Genomic DNA, 17,323 nt, shown 5'->3' with positions numbered 1-17,323 from the left:
GCTGTGTCTGTGTGAGCTGACTGACTCCACCCACACATGCCCATCTTGGGAAGAGGAGGAAGTACTTCCTCTCGTGGAGCCATGCACCAGAGCAGAGCTGCCCAATTGTGGGAGGGTCAAAGGGAGGGGTTACTTTGATTGGGATTGGCTGAACACTATATATGGTATGATTTCTGATTTGCTCGTTGGAGCAACACACTTTTTGTAATAAGCCAGGGAGAGATGACAGATTTTCACTCCCAGGTATAGGGAGGCATATCACTGTTAGAAAACCATTAGAAAGTGAATTTTACATAATATGAGCCCTTTAACAAACAGCTGCTGTCATTACGTTTATTCTCATTTGCTTTCAGTTTTCTACACTAATGTTTTATTAAAGCAGCCCTGCACGGTGACACGCACACTGAAGGTAACACACAGCTGCTGTGTTTATGGAGGGTTTCTCTTCTTGGTCACTCGTGGATCCAGCTGCTGTTATCTCAACCTCAGAGATGTGGGCAGATTTAATCTTAAGATTTTGGATTGGATCAAGTTAGTGAGCCTGGATTAACTGAAGATTTCACCATCGCACGTTCACACAAGTGTTTATCACAACTTTAATTTGGCGTCATTTCAACCAGAGAGATGAAACCTTGTGAAGAGTTAGAATATTTACATCAGCACCAAAGAGAGGGAGAGTGTGTGTGTGTGTGTGTGTGTGTGTGTGTGTGTGTGTGTGGCACGCTGTGAAATAATGACAGTGAAAACAAAACATACAAATACATTTCTTAAGTGCTCCCAATATAAAAGTGAAAAGAACATGTTTCTATTAGTGCAGCTTTTCTAAATATATCGAGTAAAAATCACACATACACACACTGGAGGCGTCACATAAAGATCTCAGAGATGAAGACTTGTTAAAACCACTTTCCAACAAATTAAATTCACGTGGGGCCAAACACTTTTAAAAATAAGAGAAAACGACTCATGAGGCCGATTATACGTGTAATTTTGTTTCATTCACCAAAACTGTTGCAACGTTAATACTTCCCTTATTTTGTCGTTTCCATCAATTTAACCCAAAGTGAGAATCTTTGTTCACAGCAAGTTTTATCCATTTCTTAATAATTTAGTTATTTTTAACAATCTATAACATTTCTGCTGTTATCAATATTAAGACATTTTAGCCAGTTTAATCTCTTCTGTCCCGTTGTAGCTGCTTTAACCCTTTCAGAACAGCTTTCAGGTAAACGAGCAGACGAAGCACTTTAAGACTGGTGTGTACAAAAGATAAAGATAATACATATTTTCGCAGGAGTTCTAAAGCCACACGTTGTTACAGACCTGCTTTGAGTCGCTTCTATTCCAAACAATTACAGCAGAGGCCTGAAAAACTAATGTTAATCTAGAAACTATGAAATATTATTAACCAGCAAATACGTACACGACGCAGACATAAACAAACCAATGATAAAGAGCAGATGAAGTAAACAAATTAAGTGGGTGTGGTGACATGAGGGATGTACACTTATCAGAGCCAGAAAGTCCAGACTAGAATCCAGGAACGATTCTATAAGAATATCTTATGATTCTGAGATTAAAGTAAGAAAAACAAGGATTTTTTAAACAACATGCCCTGTCAGCTCATGTGACCAAAATAACAATTAAAAAAAAAAAAAAAATGTTTTGCAGGAGTCAGAATGCAATTTACTGTTCATGAACATGTCCTGAATACACACTATAGGAATCACAGTATTTTACAGGATTGAGGATCTGAATTAAATTCATGCTCACAACCGTCGACTCATGATTCTGAAACCATTCGGAGAGGAACTCATGTAAACTCTGTGTGTGTGTGTGTGTGTGTGTGTGTGTGTGTGGGTGTGTGTGTAAGGCTCTGGGTGAAGCTGCCTCGGTCGTCACACCTGTCCAGTGTTCAGACTGTGGTGATGAAGGTCACTTGGAGGACGCCGGGTCCAGGTGTTTGAGGACTCCTCCCACCAGGTGGAGGCTGCCGGTGACCAGGACGTGGATGTGCGCGGCCTGGCGGAGAGCCGCCGCCTTGTCTTTGACGTTGGGCTTGACGGGGACGGCGGCGCGGTCAAGCGTGGCGTCCCGATTCTGCGCGATCCACTGCAGGGCGCTCAGGATGCAGGGGAACACCAGAGTCTCCGCCCTCTTCTCGGGGAGCCGTGGCAGGCCGGCCTCGATGAGCAGCCGCGCCTCGTCTCCATCACCCGCGCCACTGTGGAGTCGCCAGCTCTGCTCGTTGTCCAGGCAGCGGGTCAGCATGTTCTCCACCGACACGTTGAAGTTCTGCTGGTCTGAGAGGAACCAGAGTTCAGCTTCACCCAAGTTCAGTTTAGTGAGTCACATCAAAACCGTTTGAAGCGGTGAAGGTCTCACCTGCGTTACAGGAAGCGACGGTCTCGGTGATGTTTGGACAAAACACGGCGAAGTCGAACTGACACGGCTGAAAGAAACGAGCTGCAGTGAGAAGTGAGCCGAGATGAGGAGGAGCAGACAGTGTGGAGCCTCCTCCAGCAGGTGGAGGCTCACTGAGCTGAGGAGGAGCAGACAGTGTGGAGCCTCCTCCAGCAGGTGGAGGCGACACCTGGTTACAAAGTGTCCTCACAGCATGCCGAGGAGACAGTCTGAGGACAGTTTGTGGCGTCTCAGGCCCCATTTATACGACAACGATTGTATCCGCAGAACTTTCTTCACTTCTTGGGGGGGTCCGTTTACACGACACTGGTTTGTGGATCCACTGCAACCGTGACTTTTTTATACCGAATCTCAAAGTGGAACCTTTCTTTCACATCACGAGTCCCCCTACAGAGACTGCTGGAGGCTATGGAGCGCCGTTACTGCGCATGTGCATCCCATAGTTCCTTCTGCTCATACGCATGTGAACAAACATGGCGTCCCCCGTAGTGGTTTGACTCACGGTCCATATTCTAGTTTTATCGTCCATATTGGTAGTTTTATAGTTCAGACACCCATTATAGCATCCGATTCGTCATCGGTCCACAGTAATGTCGGGTTCTCTGCATTTTGCTCACGTTTATAGTGTTTTGTTCTCTGCACACATCTGTGTAGTTTCATTACAAAAACCAGCTACAGCGCTCTCCCTACTACATTGTTGTCAGCGTGTCCGTTGCTGCAGTCTAAACCCAACATTTTTTTATTTTTTTAACAGATTAGGTCTTGTCACATGAAACGGCCTCGACATGCGAACTCACCAGCAGCAGCTTGAACATGGCGGCCGAGTCTCTGTCTCCTGTAGCGTTAAACAGCAGAATTCTGCACACGGGGCCACTGCAACACAATACAGACTAAAGATATACATTTTGGTGACTCTACAGTGTGTGTGTGTGTGTGTGGGTGTGTGTGTGCGTGCTGGGCGAAGCAGCAGGTAGAAGATGGATGAATAGAGTCTGACTAGTTTCTTGCTGCAGTGTAAATGTAATGTCATTAAAAACACTCCATGAACTAGGTTGGATGTGAATGACAGAAGCGCCATCTAGTGGACGACTTCAGCCTTGTTTCCATCGCACGAAAAGTGCCAGGATGGAGCGGAGCGTTACGGAGCAGTATAGAAAAGCGTAACCAGAGCCAAATCTGGTGCTGGATTCCTCTGTAGAAAGTAGGTTCAAATGTAGGCGGGGTTTAGAGCTCCGCAGATATGTGACGTTGCAACAGTAATCTCAGCCGGGGCGGTTGATCTGGACCTTATGAATCCTCTGTTGTTGTTTACTTTCACCGCTTTGCACTAGTTGTTTGGTTAACCTCGTTTCTGCAGCCACAGAGCTGCAGCTGCAACTTCCATGTTGGTTCCGAGAGAGCGCGAACAGTCCAGACACATAGTGGACATCTGAACATAGAAGGTTTTCATTGGACTAATGATCTGGAATACACTCTAGCAATGTGAGCACATGAACCGTGTCTCTGCAGAGCCTGAAAACAGATTTGACCTCTTTATTTTAAAGTTCAATACAGAAAAATGTGTTTACACATTTTACTGGGCTTCATTTTTCAATTCATCACTGAAAGTTCTTTTCCTCCAGAATGTTTCCAGTGTGTTTAGAGACACATCCTGTTATCAAAGAACTGAAACGTTGGCCGTAGTTTCTATTGATTTGGTGGAGGTGAGAGGCTGACGAAGCCGCTGCAGTCGCGTGACTGAACCGACCTGGCGTTCCTCTCGTGCTGCGCTGCCGTCTCTCTGAACCACTGCACGCACGCCTGCATGCTGCGCATGGTGTGAGCCCCGTCCAGGAAGTAGGTGAGCGCTCCGTGTTTCAAGGTTTGGTTCCTGCCGGGCCACTCGGTGTCCGCCAAACCTGAGACAACAAGGTTCCAGTGAGACGCGTCGGGTCCCGGTCCAAAACCTCTGCGTCCACTCAGAGAAGTGAGTGTTGAGAGTTTCTTCGTGAGCTGGACTCACCTTTCACCATGACGGGGCTGGGTTTGAAGGAAGCTGCCTGAGGGATGCTGCCGTTGTCCACACTGTCAGAGGGAAATGCTTTATCTGCAACAGAAGGAAGGACATGACACACAACCCTCCAATACAGACAGGACACACACTCAGGCCAGGGACAGTTAATCTCAATGAAAGTCGATTCAATTAAGAAAAGAAACCACATAAATGTCTGAAACACAGCCCGTTTCAAAATCAACCTTTTGTTTGAAATCTTAATTATGACCTACAGCCAATAAAAACCCTAAATGATGTTATTGTGTTCTTTCCCTTCTTTATGACCAAACCAACCTTCTCATAATGACGAGTCTGCAGCAGTGTTCCAGAAGTTTGATTCTTTTTAAAGAATTTAATTTGCTCTTCTGACTTGTTCAAACAACGAGGTGAATAATAATCTGTGGTCAATCTAAAGCAGTAGGACTCTGACTGGACAATATGTTGATTGTACAGTGGAAACATTTGGTCTTTGGTGAGATGTATATTAAAAATGTTGCTGTCACACTGATGATAACTTTGTTAATAATGTGCAGAAAAAAAAGTAATGGTGGAAACATTGGGTCATTCAGTCTGATTTGACCTGCTTCAACCTCTCAAGTGAAAACAAACAGTGAGAAGCTCACTGGCTTCAGTAATCCACGTGTTAATAATGAGGCATGGTGGAGGGAGCATCATGACTTGGGGCTGCCTCACTGTATCAGAGCGGTATTGTTTGTTGTGGGGCTCACCTGGCAAACATCTCCTCTGGAGCCAGGTGTGACTCAGCTGCAGGGCGAGGGAGGCGTTGGCCCGCTGGTGCTGCCCCGCCAGGCCCAGGCGTAGCGGTCCACAGTCCGCCTGGTAGTCGTCCAGCTCGGGACACACCCTCAGAGGACACTGCAACACCACGCACAGCTTCGCATCACCGAGCGGCTTCCTGCTGCGAGTCGGCGCACTGCGAGTGGAAACCAGCACTCACCTGGATCTCCTTCGCTCGGTCTCTGAGCACAGCCATAGCGTCCTCTGGCTGCCGGACTGTGAAGGCTGGAACACCAGACTACACACACACACACACACACACACACACAAAATCAACAAGGCAGCAGGACTTGGATCGCTGAATAAAGAACTGGAGGACGACCAGCTGAGAAGCCGCTCCCTCCAGTGAAGACGAGCCGGTCGTACCTTAAAGATGCCTCCTTTCTGCCAGGCGATCTGCTCGATCGTGTCGCCCAGAATCTGAGTGTGGTCGATTCCCAGAGAGGAGATCCCACACACCCACGGTGACCTGGCGGCACAACATCAGGAAAACAGAACAAAACAACTCGTTTCAGACATGCAAACAGTCAGTATGTAAACCTGAAGGTCTTCTGGTTTATGTAGACTTCACTAACATGTGGAAACATCAGCAGAGATGAACAAACGTGTGCAGCTCTGCTGATAAACATCCACCATGCTAATGCTGACCACCTAACAGGAAAGGCTGAAAACCTGCTGATAGAACACTTTAAGATAAACAGTTTGACCTCCAGTTTGTTTCACTCATTTGGTTTCAAACACATGAAAGGAGCTTTTTAACAAACTGAGGAAAATGCAGGGTAAATAATGATGAACCGATCTGATCACATTTCAGGATAATCTCCAGAAGAAAAAGGTTTCCGCACCGTTTTTAAACCACGTTTGGACTCAAAACATTAGATATTGTGTCAAGTGACACCAGTGGATCAATTTGCAGCAGGAAACCAACAACCGCCATCAAACATTAACCGATGATTCACACTAAAAGCTCCAAGTGGATCTTACCTGATGATGTTGGTGCAGTCGTAAGCTCCACCGATACCGACTTCAATCACAGCCAAATCCACCTGAACACAAACAACAGCTCACATTATACAAAGCTTTCCTCCATGTTGGCTGTTTAGATCTTCATCTAGAGCAGGATGAGATCCATGCTGACACCTAATGATTGTTTCTGCTGGCTGACGTGTGCCACATTGTTCCAACAACGTTTAACAGAATTCCCCAGAGCAGGTCAAAGTTCAGCTGCTCAAGCTAAAACCAGCAGTTTGTCTTAATCCAAGCACAAATGCATCGTTCTTTGTGTTTTTGTTTCAGAAGGTTTCACGTTCACACGGCAACGATTTGAAAACAATGTTTGTTTACGTAAAAACGGCAGAAACACTGAAAATGTACGGGCCAGCTGATTTAATCAGCAGATTATAACCATTAAGAGAATAATCTGTAATCGGCCAAAAGTTGGCTGATGGATGTTACCGAGGGGTCAGATTTGACTAAAATTCAATATTGAAAAATATTAAATATTTTATATTGTTATAGCTTTTAACGTTAAATAACACCAAAAGCTCATGCGCCCGCCCCCACCTGCATTTAAAAAGTTCCACCTTGGGAGCCATTTTCAAAAAGTTGTGTTTTCAGTGGCTCCAAGTACCATTGTCGTGTAACGGAATTTTTGCATTTTCCTTTGCTTTTAATGTTTTATTTCATGTAAATGTATAACTTGTGCTGCACCCAATGTATGCAAAGTGCTCTGTAAATAAAGTTTTGAGTTTTCATTTGAAAACCTTGTGTCAACATGGCCCAAGTGTGAAACTCCTCCAGAAATCCCAACAAACACCGAAACATTGAAATAAAGTGTGAAACCTTCTCCTGGAGGAAGACGTGGAAGGCCAAGATGGTGAGGAAGCGGAAGTACGCCGGCATCGTTCCTCCATGAGCCTCCTGCGGCGAAAGAGAGACGAGAGACTGTAGGACAACGTTTATTACAAGTTACACCGAACAGACTTTGTTTATTCAGTACAAACAACGCAACATGTCTGCAGTCTGAAACCTGCAGCTGTAGAAACTTTACAAACTCAAAGTCCTGAGAAAGGAGGTCATCGAAGGTAAGACTGCCAAAAAAAGATAAGACGACTGTTTACCTTTAGTTCAATTGGCTACATTTCAGATTTCAGCCAACAGGGGGCGCCAAAGGGACATTTTCAAACCCAGCACAAGCCGTCAAAGCTCCACTTCACCGAGTTCTTCTCGTTCATTCCATTTTAAACGGGCCAATGAGCAGCAAGGAAAACTTTCAGATTTCCAAACGTTTTACTCCTCAGCTGATGATTTTAAAATACGAGTGTTAACAGGAGACAGGAGGTTGATAATCCTGAAAGAGCGTGCACAGTCACATGACCATCAGCACCACCCGGACACACGGCTTCTCATTTAGCCCTGAATTAACTCCCACCCTGTGACTCTGATCAGTCCGTTTAAACAGGACAGAGTGACGCCTCACCGCTGTGGTCCGTCTCCACTTAAAGCAGACCCACCTTGGTCTCATCCAGCCGTCCGTACACCTGCCAGAAATACTTGGTGAAGAGCTCCTTCCTGATGGGCTGCCCGTTGATTCGGATCCGCTCCCTGACTTGGACCAAATGCGGGGAACTGCAACGAGGCGAGAACACGACTCTGCGATCAGGCCAGAGACCAAACACAGTTCACCTCGTTTCACCTGGCAAACAGCTTCATACAAACGGCTGGAAGATCATCAAACATCCTCAGGCAACAAATACTACTGACATTTTAATGACTTTATCTTTGTGATCCATCAGAAAGAGTGACGGGGAATGACAGACACCTGCTGAAAACAGTAACTACAGCCGCGAAGAAAGAAATTACTGCACAACGTGATAGAATCCAAGAGATTCATGAGATGGAACAATCGACTTTCCTCTTGGGATTAAGAAGAGATGTTCACATCACAAGATGGAGGAAATGAACAGAATATTTGTCAGAATAAGGAGGTGGTTGGTGGGTCTTCCTCCCTGCTCATAACATCAAACACTGTGGGAACTTCCCTGCCGGCTCCCCGATTTAACATTGGGTTTTTTTTTATGTATCATTATATTTCTTAAAACCAGATGTGAATGAGGCTCCCCTGCTGGTTCTGCATTTCCATGTTGATATAAATGTCTGCTTGTATGTTCATGTGCTTCCTTCCGTTCTTTTGGAAAAATATTTTAATAAAAACTACGTTTAAATAAACTGCAGACTTGAAGTTCCACTGTGCCGGTCACATGAGACAACATGTTGACTTTGTCTCTGAAAGCAGCAATGCTTCAGTTTAATCCACCAAACGATGTAAAAATGTCTCTCCTGTCGCAGCCCGTTTACCTGTAAAATCCTGTGCGGAAGCCATAACTCCGCAGCACCTGCTCGGTGAAGGCACACGTTGAGCCCTGAGGAACAAACAGATCAGAACCTGACGGAACCGTTTGGAAACAAAGACGGCCTTCATCTCAGATTTATAGCTCAACGTTACAGAGACGGACGCGCCGAGGTTCAGACTATGAAGCGGGATTGACACACCCTGGACATCATGACAATCATTGACAAGTGTTCCCACGAAGCAGGTCATCAACGCAGTAATTCATCGGGATCAATGCACGCTCACACAATAAGGGGCTCAGTTTCCCCCATGTGAGCGTGCTTTGTGTTGGAATATTAATTCCTCTCTGTGACGGCACGAGGACTTGTGAGTTCCAAAAATTCATGTATCTGCGGTTGTGCCGTGTGTGACCATTATCAATATCTTCATTATTTCAGATCAACCCTCATGGAGCTTAACAGACTTGGGAACTTTCTTCACACCGTCTCAACTGAATTTATTTGATATCGTTTGTTTCTAACTCATCCGATGAAAATTTGTACCTTTGCTATACGACGTCATCAGGAACCAATGGGGTGGGGGATGGGTGGGGGAGCAACAGATTAAATTAATCAAAAGAGATAAAACAGCTAAATCAAAAATAAAGATTTACAAAGTAATAAAAAAATGCATCCTAAGATAAGTGTCTTTCTGAATAGAAACTTTACGAGCTGTTATCTTCTTTTTAAAAGTTAGATATGAGTTTTATTGTGGGTAACGTGGCGCAAACAGCTTTTTATCTACACAGAGAGAGAGAGAGCAATACAATTGGAATGGATCCAGTCGGGTGTGGATTAAAGTCAGAGTGCAGTCGTGAGCTCACCTTCCCCTTCGTCCCCGTCACATGGATAATATTCAGATGGTCGAGTTCCTCCACCTTTCAAAACACACACAGGCTGGATAAGACAAGAGTGTGTGTGTGATGACGTCAGACAACAGGCAGTGTGATCCTGCCCAGTGCTCTTTGGACTGGTTATGCAAACACACACACACACGTGTGATCAATGGCTCACAAACATTGCTCAGTGTGTGTTTGGCCTCACCGTGATGCCGGCTCGATTCAGGAAGGACCTCATGGCCTGCAGCTGGAGCTGAGGGTGGCTCCGCTCCCGCCGGACCTGCTTCAGGGCGCCAGCGTTCGTCTGCAGCGTGTTCAACGTGCAAATGGCATCCTGAAGTAGAACACACACACACAACGAACACCGAGGCTGAGTCTGACTTCATGCTCACAGTGGGGACTTTCCCACCAGAAAGAACCGGGTGCTAGTTCGGGGCCGGGGCCAGATTCAGCACCAGTTCTTTGTCTTTCCACCGCCAAAGCTCCGACCTGTCAGGGTCTAACCCAACGGCTCTCCAACTGTTGCTGCAGAGCCCCTGAGCTGCCCTGTCATTTAGAAGCAGTTTTCCATTGTCGTTTTTTTTCACGCTTTTCATCGTAACATCATTGTAACTAACGTCACTTCCAGGTCTTGCATCACGTTATGACCGCAGCCTAACGTCTGCATGAGACGCCTCGCTATTTTCTCCTCACAGAACTTTATTATAATGAAGCCAGACTTTTGGTTAATCAGCAACTAAAAAACAAACTTCATACTACTGTAAATGAAAGCTTGGATTTTTTTTAGCCATAACATGAGCCTTTTAATGGCTTCATGTGAAAGAGAACTTTAATCAGAGTGTGTTTATGTAGGTTGCCATGAGAAACGGCTTTAAAGCTGCGTTCTATCATTCTACACCTCCATTCCTCCATGTTGAAGCACTTAATTCAGACACATAAAGAAACAAAGTAAAAGGAGAAGAAATTCACAATGTAATGCCCAAATGTTGAAAATAAGCCCCAACCTCATTCATGTGTTATTATTATTATTATTATTATTATAATTTTTCTCTATGGCCACTCCGGGGCTCCGGACTAAAGCAAGACAGACGTGAAAAAACACCAATAGAGCAACGAGGAGACTCATATTGGAAACCTGACAGATCCGTAAATAATTTAAGCAGAAATGTCAAAAATTAACTACATCGCAAACCACTATGAAAAACTGCTTCTCCGTCTTTCTCCACAACAAAATGGCTTAAGACTTCAAGTGATTCGGTCTTTAAAGGACTTTACACTTACAAGCAAGCTAAATATTTCAGTAGTACAAAGACAAATTTAGTAGCACACACTGGTGAACGGTTTAATATGTTTCTATTGGTCAAAATCCATTTGGATGTCGTAAAAAATGCATTTACACCCAATTGAACTGGTTCTTTCAGTAACAACTTTCTGCAATGAAAAAAACAAGACGAACAATGTGACAAAAGTTCTTCACTTTAGAATATCAGATAATTAAAATGTAAAAATGATAAGTTTTCATATTATATAATTATACTTCTTAATGTTAGGCCTCTTTCTAAAACAATAGATAGTAAAAATAGACCTACTCCATTTTAAACTCACTACAGCAAATTTGGAAAACAAAAATGAAGTCGAACAAATAAGCAAAATCTGTTCTTTTACAATAATTTATGGTTCAGTGCAAACGTCTGGTCATCAAAAACAAATCAAAGTGATACCTCTCACATCAAATTGACAAGCTCCTCTAGTCCTGCACTTTACAGTCTTGTATTCAATAATCTGCATGTCAGAGGATTTCTTCAGTGTCAAACATAAACCGACACACATAAGGTTGAAAACTCTGGCCTGAGCCAAAGAGACTAAATGTTTTTTCCTCTGGTCATTTGCAGCCATAAATTGCTCACATCTTGACTTCTTGTCCAATAAGTTTGAACTTAAGAGCAAGCAACTCAATTTTGTTTTTTTTTTAGTGAACTTATACTGCAGATGTATATAAGCTCTATGTTATTTCTCAATGTTAACCAGCCCTGTGCCGTCCTGTCCTCCGGTCTCCTTCCTGCTGCTAAACATACAGAATGTATTCAGAGATGCAGGTGCAGCATTAATGTGACACATTTTATAACTAAACTGGGGAAATAAATCACTCATTGGTCATGATGGAGCATCTCACCATATAGATATTCAGAACACTGGTGGAGTATTGCTGCTGATCAGCTAATCAAAACCCAAACCAAACTTTTATAGGACTGTGAAATAATGAAATATATATTGAAAATGTATCTTTAAATACAAATAAACTTGATATCAGTCCTCACCTGGTTTTTTTTTTCTGGGTCTATTATAATCAATAATATTGTTTTTAAAACTTTACCTCTCACCCTGAAGCTCCACCTCCTCTCTTGTCTCTTCCCTGGATGGATTACAGTTCATCTCATCATAAAATAGTTTGTTTCAAAAGTATTAGGAGCTAATCCACATTTCACTCAATCTAAGACCTGAACTGAGCTTACTCAGTCTCTCCACCTTCCATTGCTTCACCTGCTTCACTGCTCTGAGTTCTATCATTCTCCTGATGAGACATTTTACACATATCTAATATAAAGTCATACATGTTGGAGTGATTAAGTGTTCTCCTTGTGTAGTGTAACTTTACTCACAATGTTACTCTAAAAAAAACAAAAAAACAACAACAACTCTTGGAGTTTCAGCCTCTTCTTCTGTGGTGTTGTACTGAAATAAGGTGACAAACTATTTTGTCCAGTGTTGATGATACTCAGGAACACTGACAAAGTTGGCAGTCAAATAAAGGCCCAATGACCGTTCCAGGATTAAGACGACTTCATCCAACAGATTTTGTTCCTAAACATGAATGTAAACGAACAACATGACGTAATAAATGAGCCATACTCTTTGCAGCGTTCTCTACAAACTGTTTGACCTCGTTCAAAAGAAGTCCTGTCATTGAAAACCCTGCTGTCTCCCCTGAAATACTCAGAGCTGCTGAGGGAGGGGGCGAAACACTGACAGGACCGTCAAAATAAAAGAACACGAGTTAAAAATGTCAAAATCTGAATATTTTTCTCCTCCGCAGTATAATTATTGATAAGTTGTGTTTTCAGTGGGTCCAAGCACCGATGTCACCCAAAACACAACTTGGAAATGTAAACGGGGCCGGAGGTCACTTGGCGACGTCACACTGCTGGTTCAGATCTCTCCGTACGATAAAGAGCTCCAGAAGATGGACAACACAACAGTTTGAATCAGCTGCTGAGCGTTAATATTTAGGACAACTGCATTTTCCTTTCAGTTTTGATCACACACACAGACATACAAAAATGAACTGCAATAACAGTTTTGAAGAGAATTTGGAAATACTGGTTAAAAAACACCACACACACACACACACACACACACACACACACACACACACACACACACACACACACACACACACACACACACACACACACACACACACACACACACACACACACACACACACACACACACACACACACACACACACACACACACACACACACACACACACACACACACACACACACACACACACACACACACACACACACACACACACACACACACACACACACACACACACACACACACACACACACACACACACACACACACACACACACACACGTTTGTTAAAGTCCAACTCAGAGTAAATGTTTGCCTGTTCTGTGAATAACTCAGAGGAACGTGGACGGCGCCGAGAACGACGGTTTGGAACGACTGGACGCGCCAGTGAGGCTCATCTGCTCAAATCCTGCCATGTCAGCATTTTCGAAACACTCACAGCAGCTCTGTGGGAGTGCGTGTGTTTTCCTGCTCCAGCACACCTCAATCTGAAATGTGTTGTTAACCTCTGTAAAAAAACAAACAAAAAAAAGCCTGATAATAAACAAACGCAAACATACTACCCGACGTGATGGATACGAATGACATTGAAACTTCCAGGACTTTAAAGCTCCTTTTCTACAAAGTCCCGCAAACTCACACCACCAGATTCATCAACGGTTTTCACGCTCAAACACTGAATTAGAACCAAACTTAATGCACTTTCTTCGAGGCACACGTTGAAAGAGTTGACGTATGACTGGTTTACATGCGGCTGCATGTTTTCTAAGTGAATGAGAGTATTTAATGTTTTTATTCAATCATAGTCAGGCTGGTGCTAAAGTATGTGGGGGGGGGGGGTCATCAGTGTGACTGATAACACATATTTTTGAGACTGGTGAGACTGTATTTTGTACCAGAGGGTTTCATTTAGGGCTGCAGCAACGAATTGATAAAATTCGATTATTAAAAGTGTGCCACTCGCCATGTTGTGGAGCCGTTTACTTCACCTTCGGCGCTTCAGCAATGCTTCCAGACTGAAATAAAAGTTTAAAGAAAGAACCTCAACCTCCAGAGCAAGTTGAACGGAGCGAGGTGGAGGCGGTACGGTAGAACCTGCGAGTAGTGGACCTGGTAAGAGTGACACGCTGTACTGGACACGTCACTGTGCACCGACACAACTGTTAACACACCTTAATGAGGTCAATTTCAAGCTGAGCGACACTGAAACGGCAAGAATACTTGGGCTGGACCGGATTATTGGAATATTCAGACGTTGTGATGGTGTCAGAAGATTAGTTTAGAGATCTGTATCATCATCGCCTCCCCGCAGCACAGTGCTGCAGTAAAGCCCCTCTCCGTTAGTTTCACTTTCATTTAACAGCAGGGAACATAAGGCCCTTGGGCCAAAACCAAGCAAGAGGCTCCAATCTGCTCCCACCAAGCAGAGCGGGTATATAGGATTGACACAAGTTCATTGTATTTTGCACCAGAATGTTTCATTAAAATTGACTTTATGTTGAGATTGTAATAATTTTCAGTACTAACTGTTTGATCTTGCAAAAATATAGACAATTTCATTACATACACTGTGACAACAACAAAGAAAAACTTTGACGTGTAAATTTAAAGGTTATTATAGTAATATTTTACCAGTCTGGTTCATTCAGGATGAAACTAGACTGTATGTGGTCCCTGAAGTAAATTAAATCTTATTGAATTATTCTGTATACATCTTATATACATGTGCGTAATATATATATATATATATATATATATATCTATATCTTTGAATTGGTTCAGTTATGTGCGTTTAAATAACCATAACATATTTGGTGTTTGGTTCATTCAATATCAACTGGTCCTACAAATTCAGATGCTTTTTTATCCGATTCATCGATTATCAAAAATAATCGTTAGTTGCGGCCCTAGTTTCATTATAAATGGCTTTATTGTGAGATTTTCGGTAATCATTGTTTGGTTTTGTGAAAATCTAGACATTTACATAATGTATACTCTGCACCATAACAAAGAGAAACTTTACAGTTTAAACTGAAAGGTTATTATGGCACTATTTTACTGGTCTGACCCTCTCAAGATAAGATTGGGCTGAAAGTGGCCACTGAACTGAAATGTGTTTGACACCCCTGCATTAGAGTATTGTGGGCTGAAGGTCTGTAAGTTACAGGACTCTGATTTTCCTGCTCAGTTGTTACATGCTCATTCTTCAAACTCACCAGTTTGAAGCGGTAAACACTAGTTTATCATGACTTCAGGCTGTTGTGTTTCCCTTTCTTTTTTTGAGGGGAGAGACAACAAACATCACATTGGTTCATGTATCTGCTCACACACCGTTAGTGTAAACACGCAGCTTTGGTCTGAACAAAGTCACTGTGGCAAAACCACCAGGGAGGTACTTTAAGGTTGGATTTACTGAGCAGCTACTTTTCAAAACATTGTTCCAATACCTGTTACACAAAAAACAAACCGTGTTGAAAGAGTCTCAGCAGTTATAAATCCAACTGGTTGTGAAAACCTCTCATAAGGCAAACTACAGAGGAAATACAAGTTGTTTGTACACATGAAACAAATCTGTAAGTCCGTTGAGCAATTTTACAGATTTGACCTGGAATGACCCTCATCCGTGGTCATTGATGCATAATGTAGTGAAAAGGTCAGAAATCCCTGGATTGGCTGCTTCACTTCACATCTCTGTTCAGCCTCTTCCCTTTTACAAGGCGGCCGCCTTAATAAAAATAAACTAAAATCAAAGGAAATGGCGATTCACTGACTGTTCCGTCATTTCAAGATGACATCTTAAACAGAAAAGTGGGAGTGATCTACAAAAATTGGTTAATTAAAAAAAAAAAGGAAAGACTGCCAAGAGTACTTTGACACCAGGTAAAGTAATCAGTAGTCAGACATATAAAAGAAAGGAAAATGACAAAACACAGAGAGAAAGTGCTTCTTTTATGTTTATAGATGATGAAACTTTGGGGCACGCGTAAAAGCAATGTTATTAAATTAGAACAATTAAAGATAAACATCCTGAAGGTTTGAACATTACCACGTGTTTAGCACGGTGTTCTGACAGCTTCTCTCGGGTTATTCTGAGCATTGTTAAATTAAAACATCTTGAGAGGTAAAGTTTGAATCAAACTGAGGTTGAGACCACGTGTTGGTTCAGGATCAGACCGTTTCGTGTCTGCGGGGCTCTCAGAATCATCCTCCCGAATGCGAAACTACAGCTAAACTCACAGCCGCTAACACACCCCCCCCCCCCCCCCCCCCCCTGCCCCGGTGCTTCACCTCCACCCCCTCCGGTCTGACGAACCAGACAGCCACGATGTTTTCAAACTCGGGAAACTTCTGCACCGGCGGCTAGCTTAGCGGGCTAGTAGCCGCCCGGACCGGGGAGGCTCCGGTGCCTACCTGGTACTCCATTCCCGGGATGTGCGGGGCCGTCTTGGTGCTGCACGAGCGGGCCGAGATGCTGACAGAGAGGCTGGCCGACCTGCACGCACTGTCCCGCCAGCCGAGCCGCGCCGCTGGCTCCCAGCTCCCCCGCAACACGCGCCACAGCCACACCATGGTGAGCTGTCACCGGAAGCCGCTGCCAAATATGGGAGGACCCGTTCATGTGCGCGATGACGTCACGCCATGCCCCATTTCCACGCCTCCTTGACTTATTATCACTCCACATAATATGCTGTTCACCGGAATTACCTCATCTAAATTACCGTGCCGAGGCCTGGGGCAACACTTAGAAATTGGAGGATTTATCACTGGCCACTAGGGGGCAATGTAGGATATTGCTATGACCGGCTCAGTGAGGAACCGGCCATATTTGTTGATATGCACATGTTCATGTCAAGGTGGTTTGATTGTGCTGTTCAGCCTAATTCATGTAAGTAATGTTTAATGTTTTATAACTAAATGAATACAACAACTGCATAATATGAGTAATGCTGTAACATGTGATGGTTCATGTTATGTTGTATGTTCACATTTCGGAGTTATTACGATTTGCTTATACTGCAATTGTTTGTATCATTTTAGGACTCCTTCATCTCTGTCATTAAAGAAATAATTCGACATTGAGGAGTGTTTCTTCAGAAATGTTCACCTCAGGCACTATCAATTTGACAAAAAAAGAGCAATACGGATAATTCATAATACTGGCTATGGATATCATACAAATCGACTTTTCTTAAAAGCAAAATTACTAAAATTTACTGACTTGGTAAATTTTCAAACAACACAAATAATGTAGAAAGTAATAAACAACCATCTTCCTTCAAATATTTAAAACCTATCTTTTTTAGCAGAGATGGGGGTTACAACTGGAAAGGGGATTTAAAGTTCAAACGTGGAAGGTTTCACACAACACTGAAGTTCTGTTGTCTTACTATATGTGGAGTGAGATTGTGGAACAGTTTGGAGGTGGAGCTCAGGCAGTGTCCAACGAATCAGT

General features: G+C 43.4%; 1 protein-coding gene across 1 annotated transcript; it reads right to left on the bottom strand.

Annotated features, from left to right (window-relative positions):
• Positions 1 to 573: 573 nt before the first annotated feature.
• On the bottom strand, positions 574 to 16,461 carry fpgs (folylpolyglutamate synthase). The gene is made up of 15 exons (XM_080476283.1): positions 16,282 to 16,461; positions 9,689 to 9,817; positions 9,469 to 9,522; positions 8,612 to 8,676; positions 7,768 to 7,882; positions 7,097 to 7,174; positions 6,239 to 6,300; positions 5,621 to 5,723; positions 5,415 to 5,492; positions 5,185 to 5,332; positions 4,427 to 4,510; positions 4,172 to 4,322; positions 3,222 to 3,297; positions 2,386 to 2,452; positions 574 to 2,303 (listed from the first exon to the last, which is right to left on the bottom strand). The coding sequence occupies exons 1-15, from the start codon at positions 16,438 to 16,440 to the stop codon at positions 1,936 to 1,938; spliced, it is 1,737 nt and encodes a 578-aa protein (XP_080332409.1). The 5' UTR covers positions 16,441 to 16,461; the 3' UTR covers positions 574 to 1,935.
• Positions 16,462 to 17,323: the final 862 nt, after the last annotated feature.

The sequence above is a fragment of the Lipophrys pholis genome (assembly GCF_963383615.2).
Source record: "Lipophrys pholis genome assembly, chromosome: 12".
Classification (NCBI taxonomy): Eukaryota; Metazoa; Chordata; class Actinopteri; order Blenniiformes; family Blenniidae; genus Lipophrys; species Lipophrys pholis.
This window is presented reverse-complemented; position numbering and strand designations above follow the sequence as displayed.

Coding starts and splice junctions, on each gene's coding strand:
- fpgs (XM_080476283.1), bottom strand. CDS start 16,440: ATGGTGTGGCTGTGGCGCGTGTTGCGGGGGAGCTGGGAGCCAGCGGCG. Junction 7,883..8,611: donor TTCCGCACAGGATTTTACAG/GTAAACGGGCTG, acceptor GCCTCGTTGCAG/TTCCCCGCATTTGGTCCAAG. Junction 6,301..7,096: donor ACGTCTTCCTCCAGGAGAAG/GTTTCACACTTT, acceptor GTTTGTGTTCAG/GTGGATTTGGCTGTGATTGA.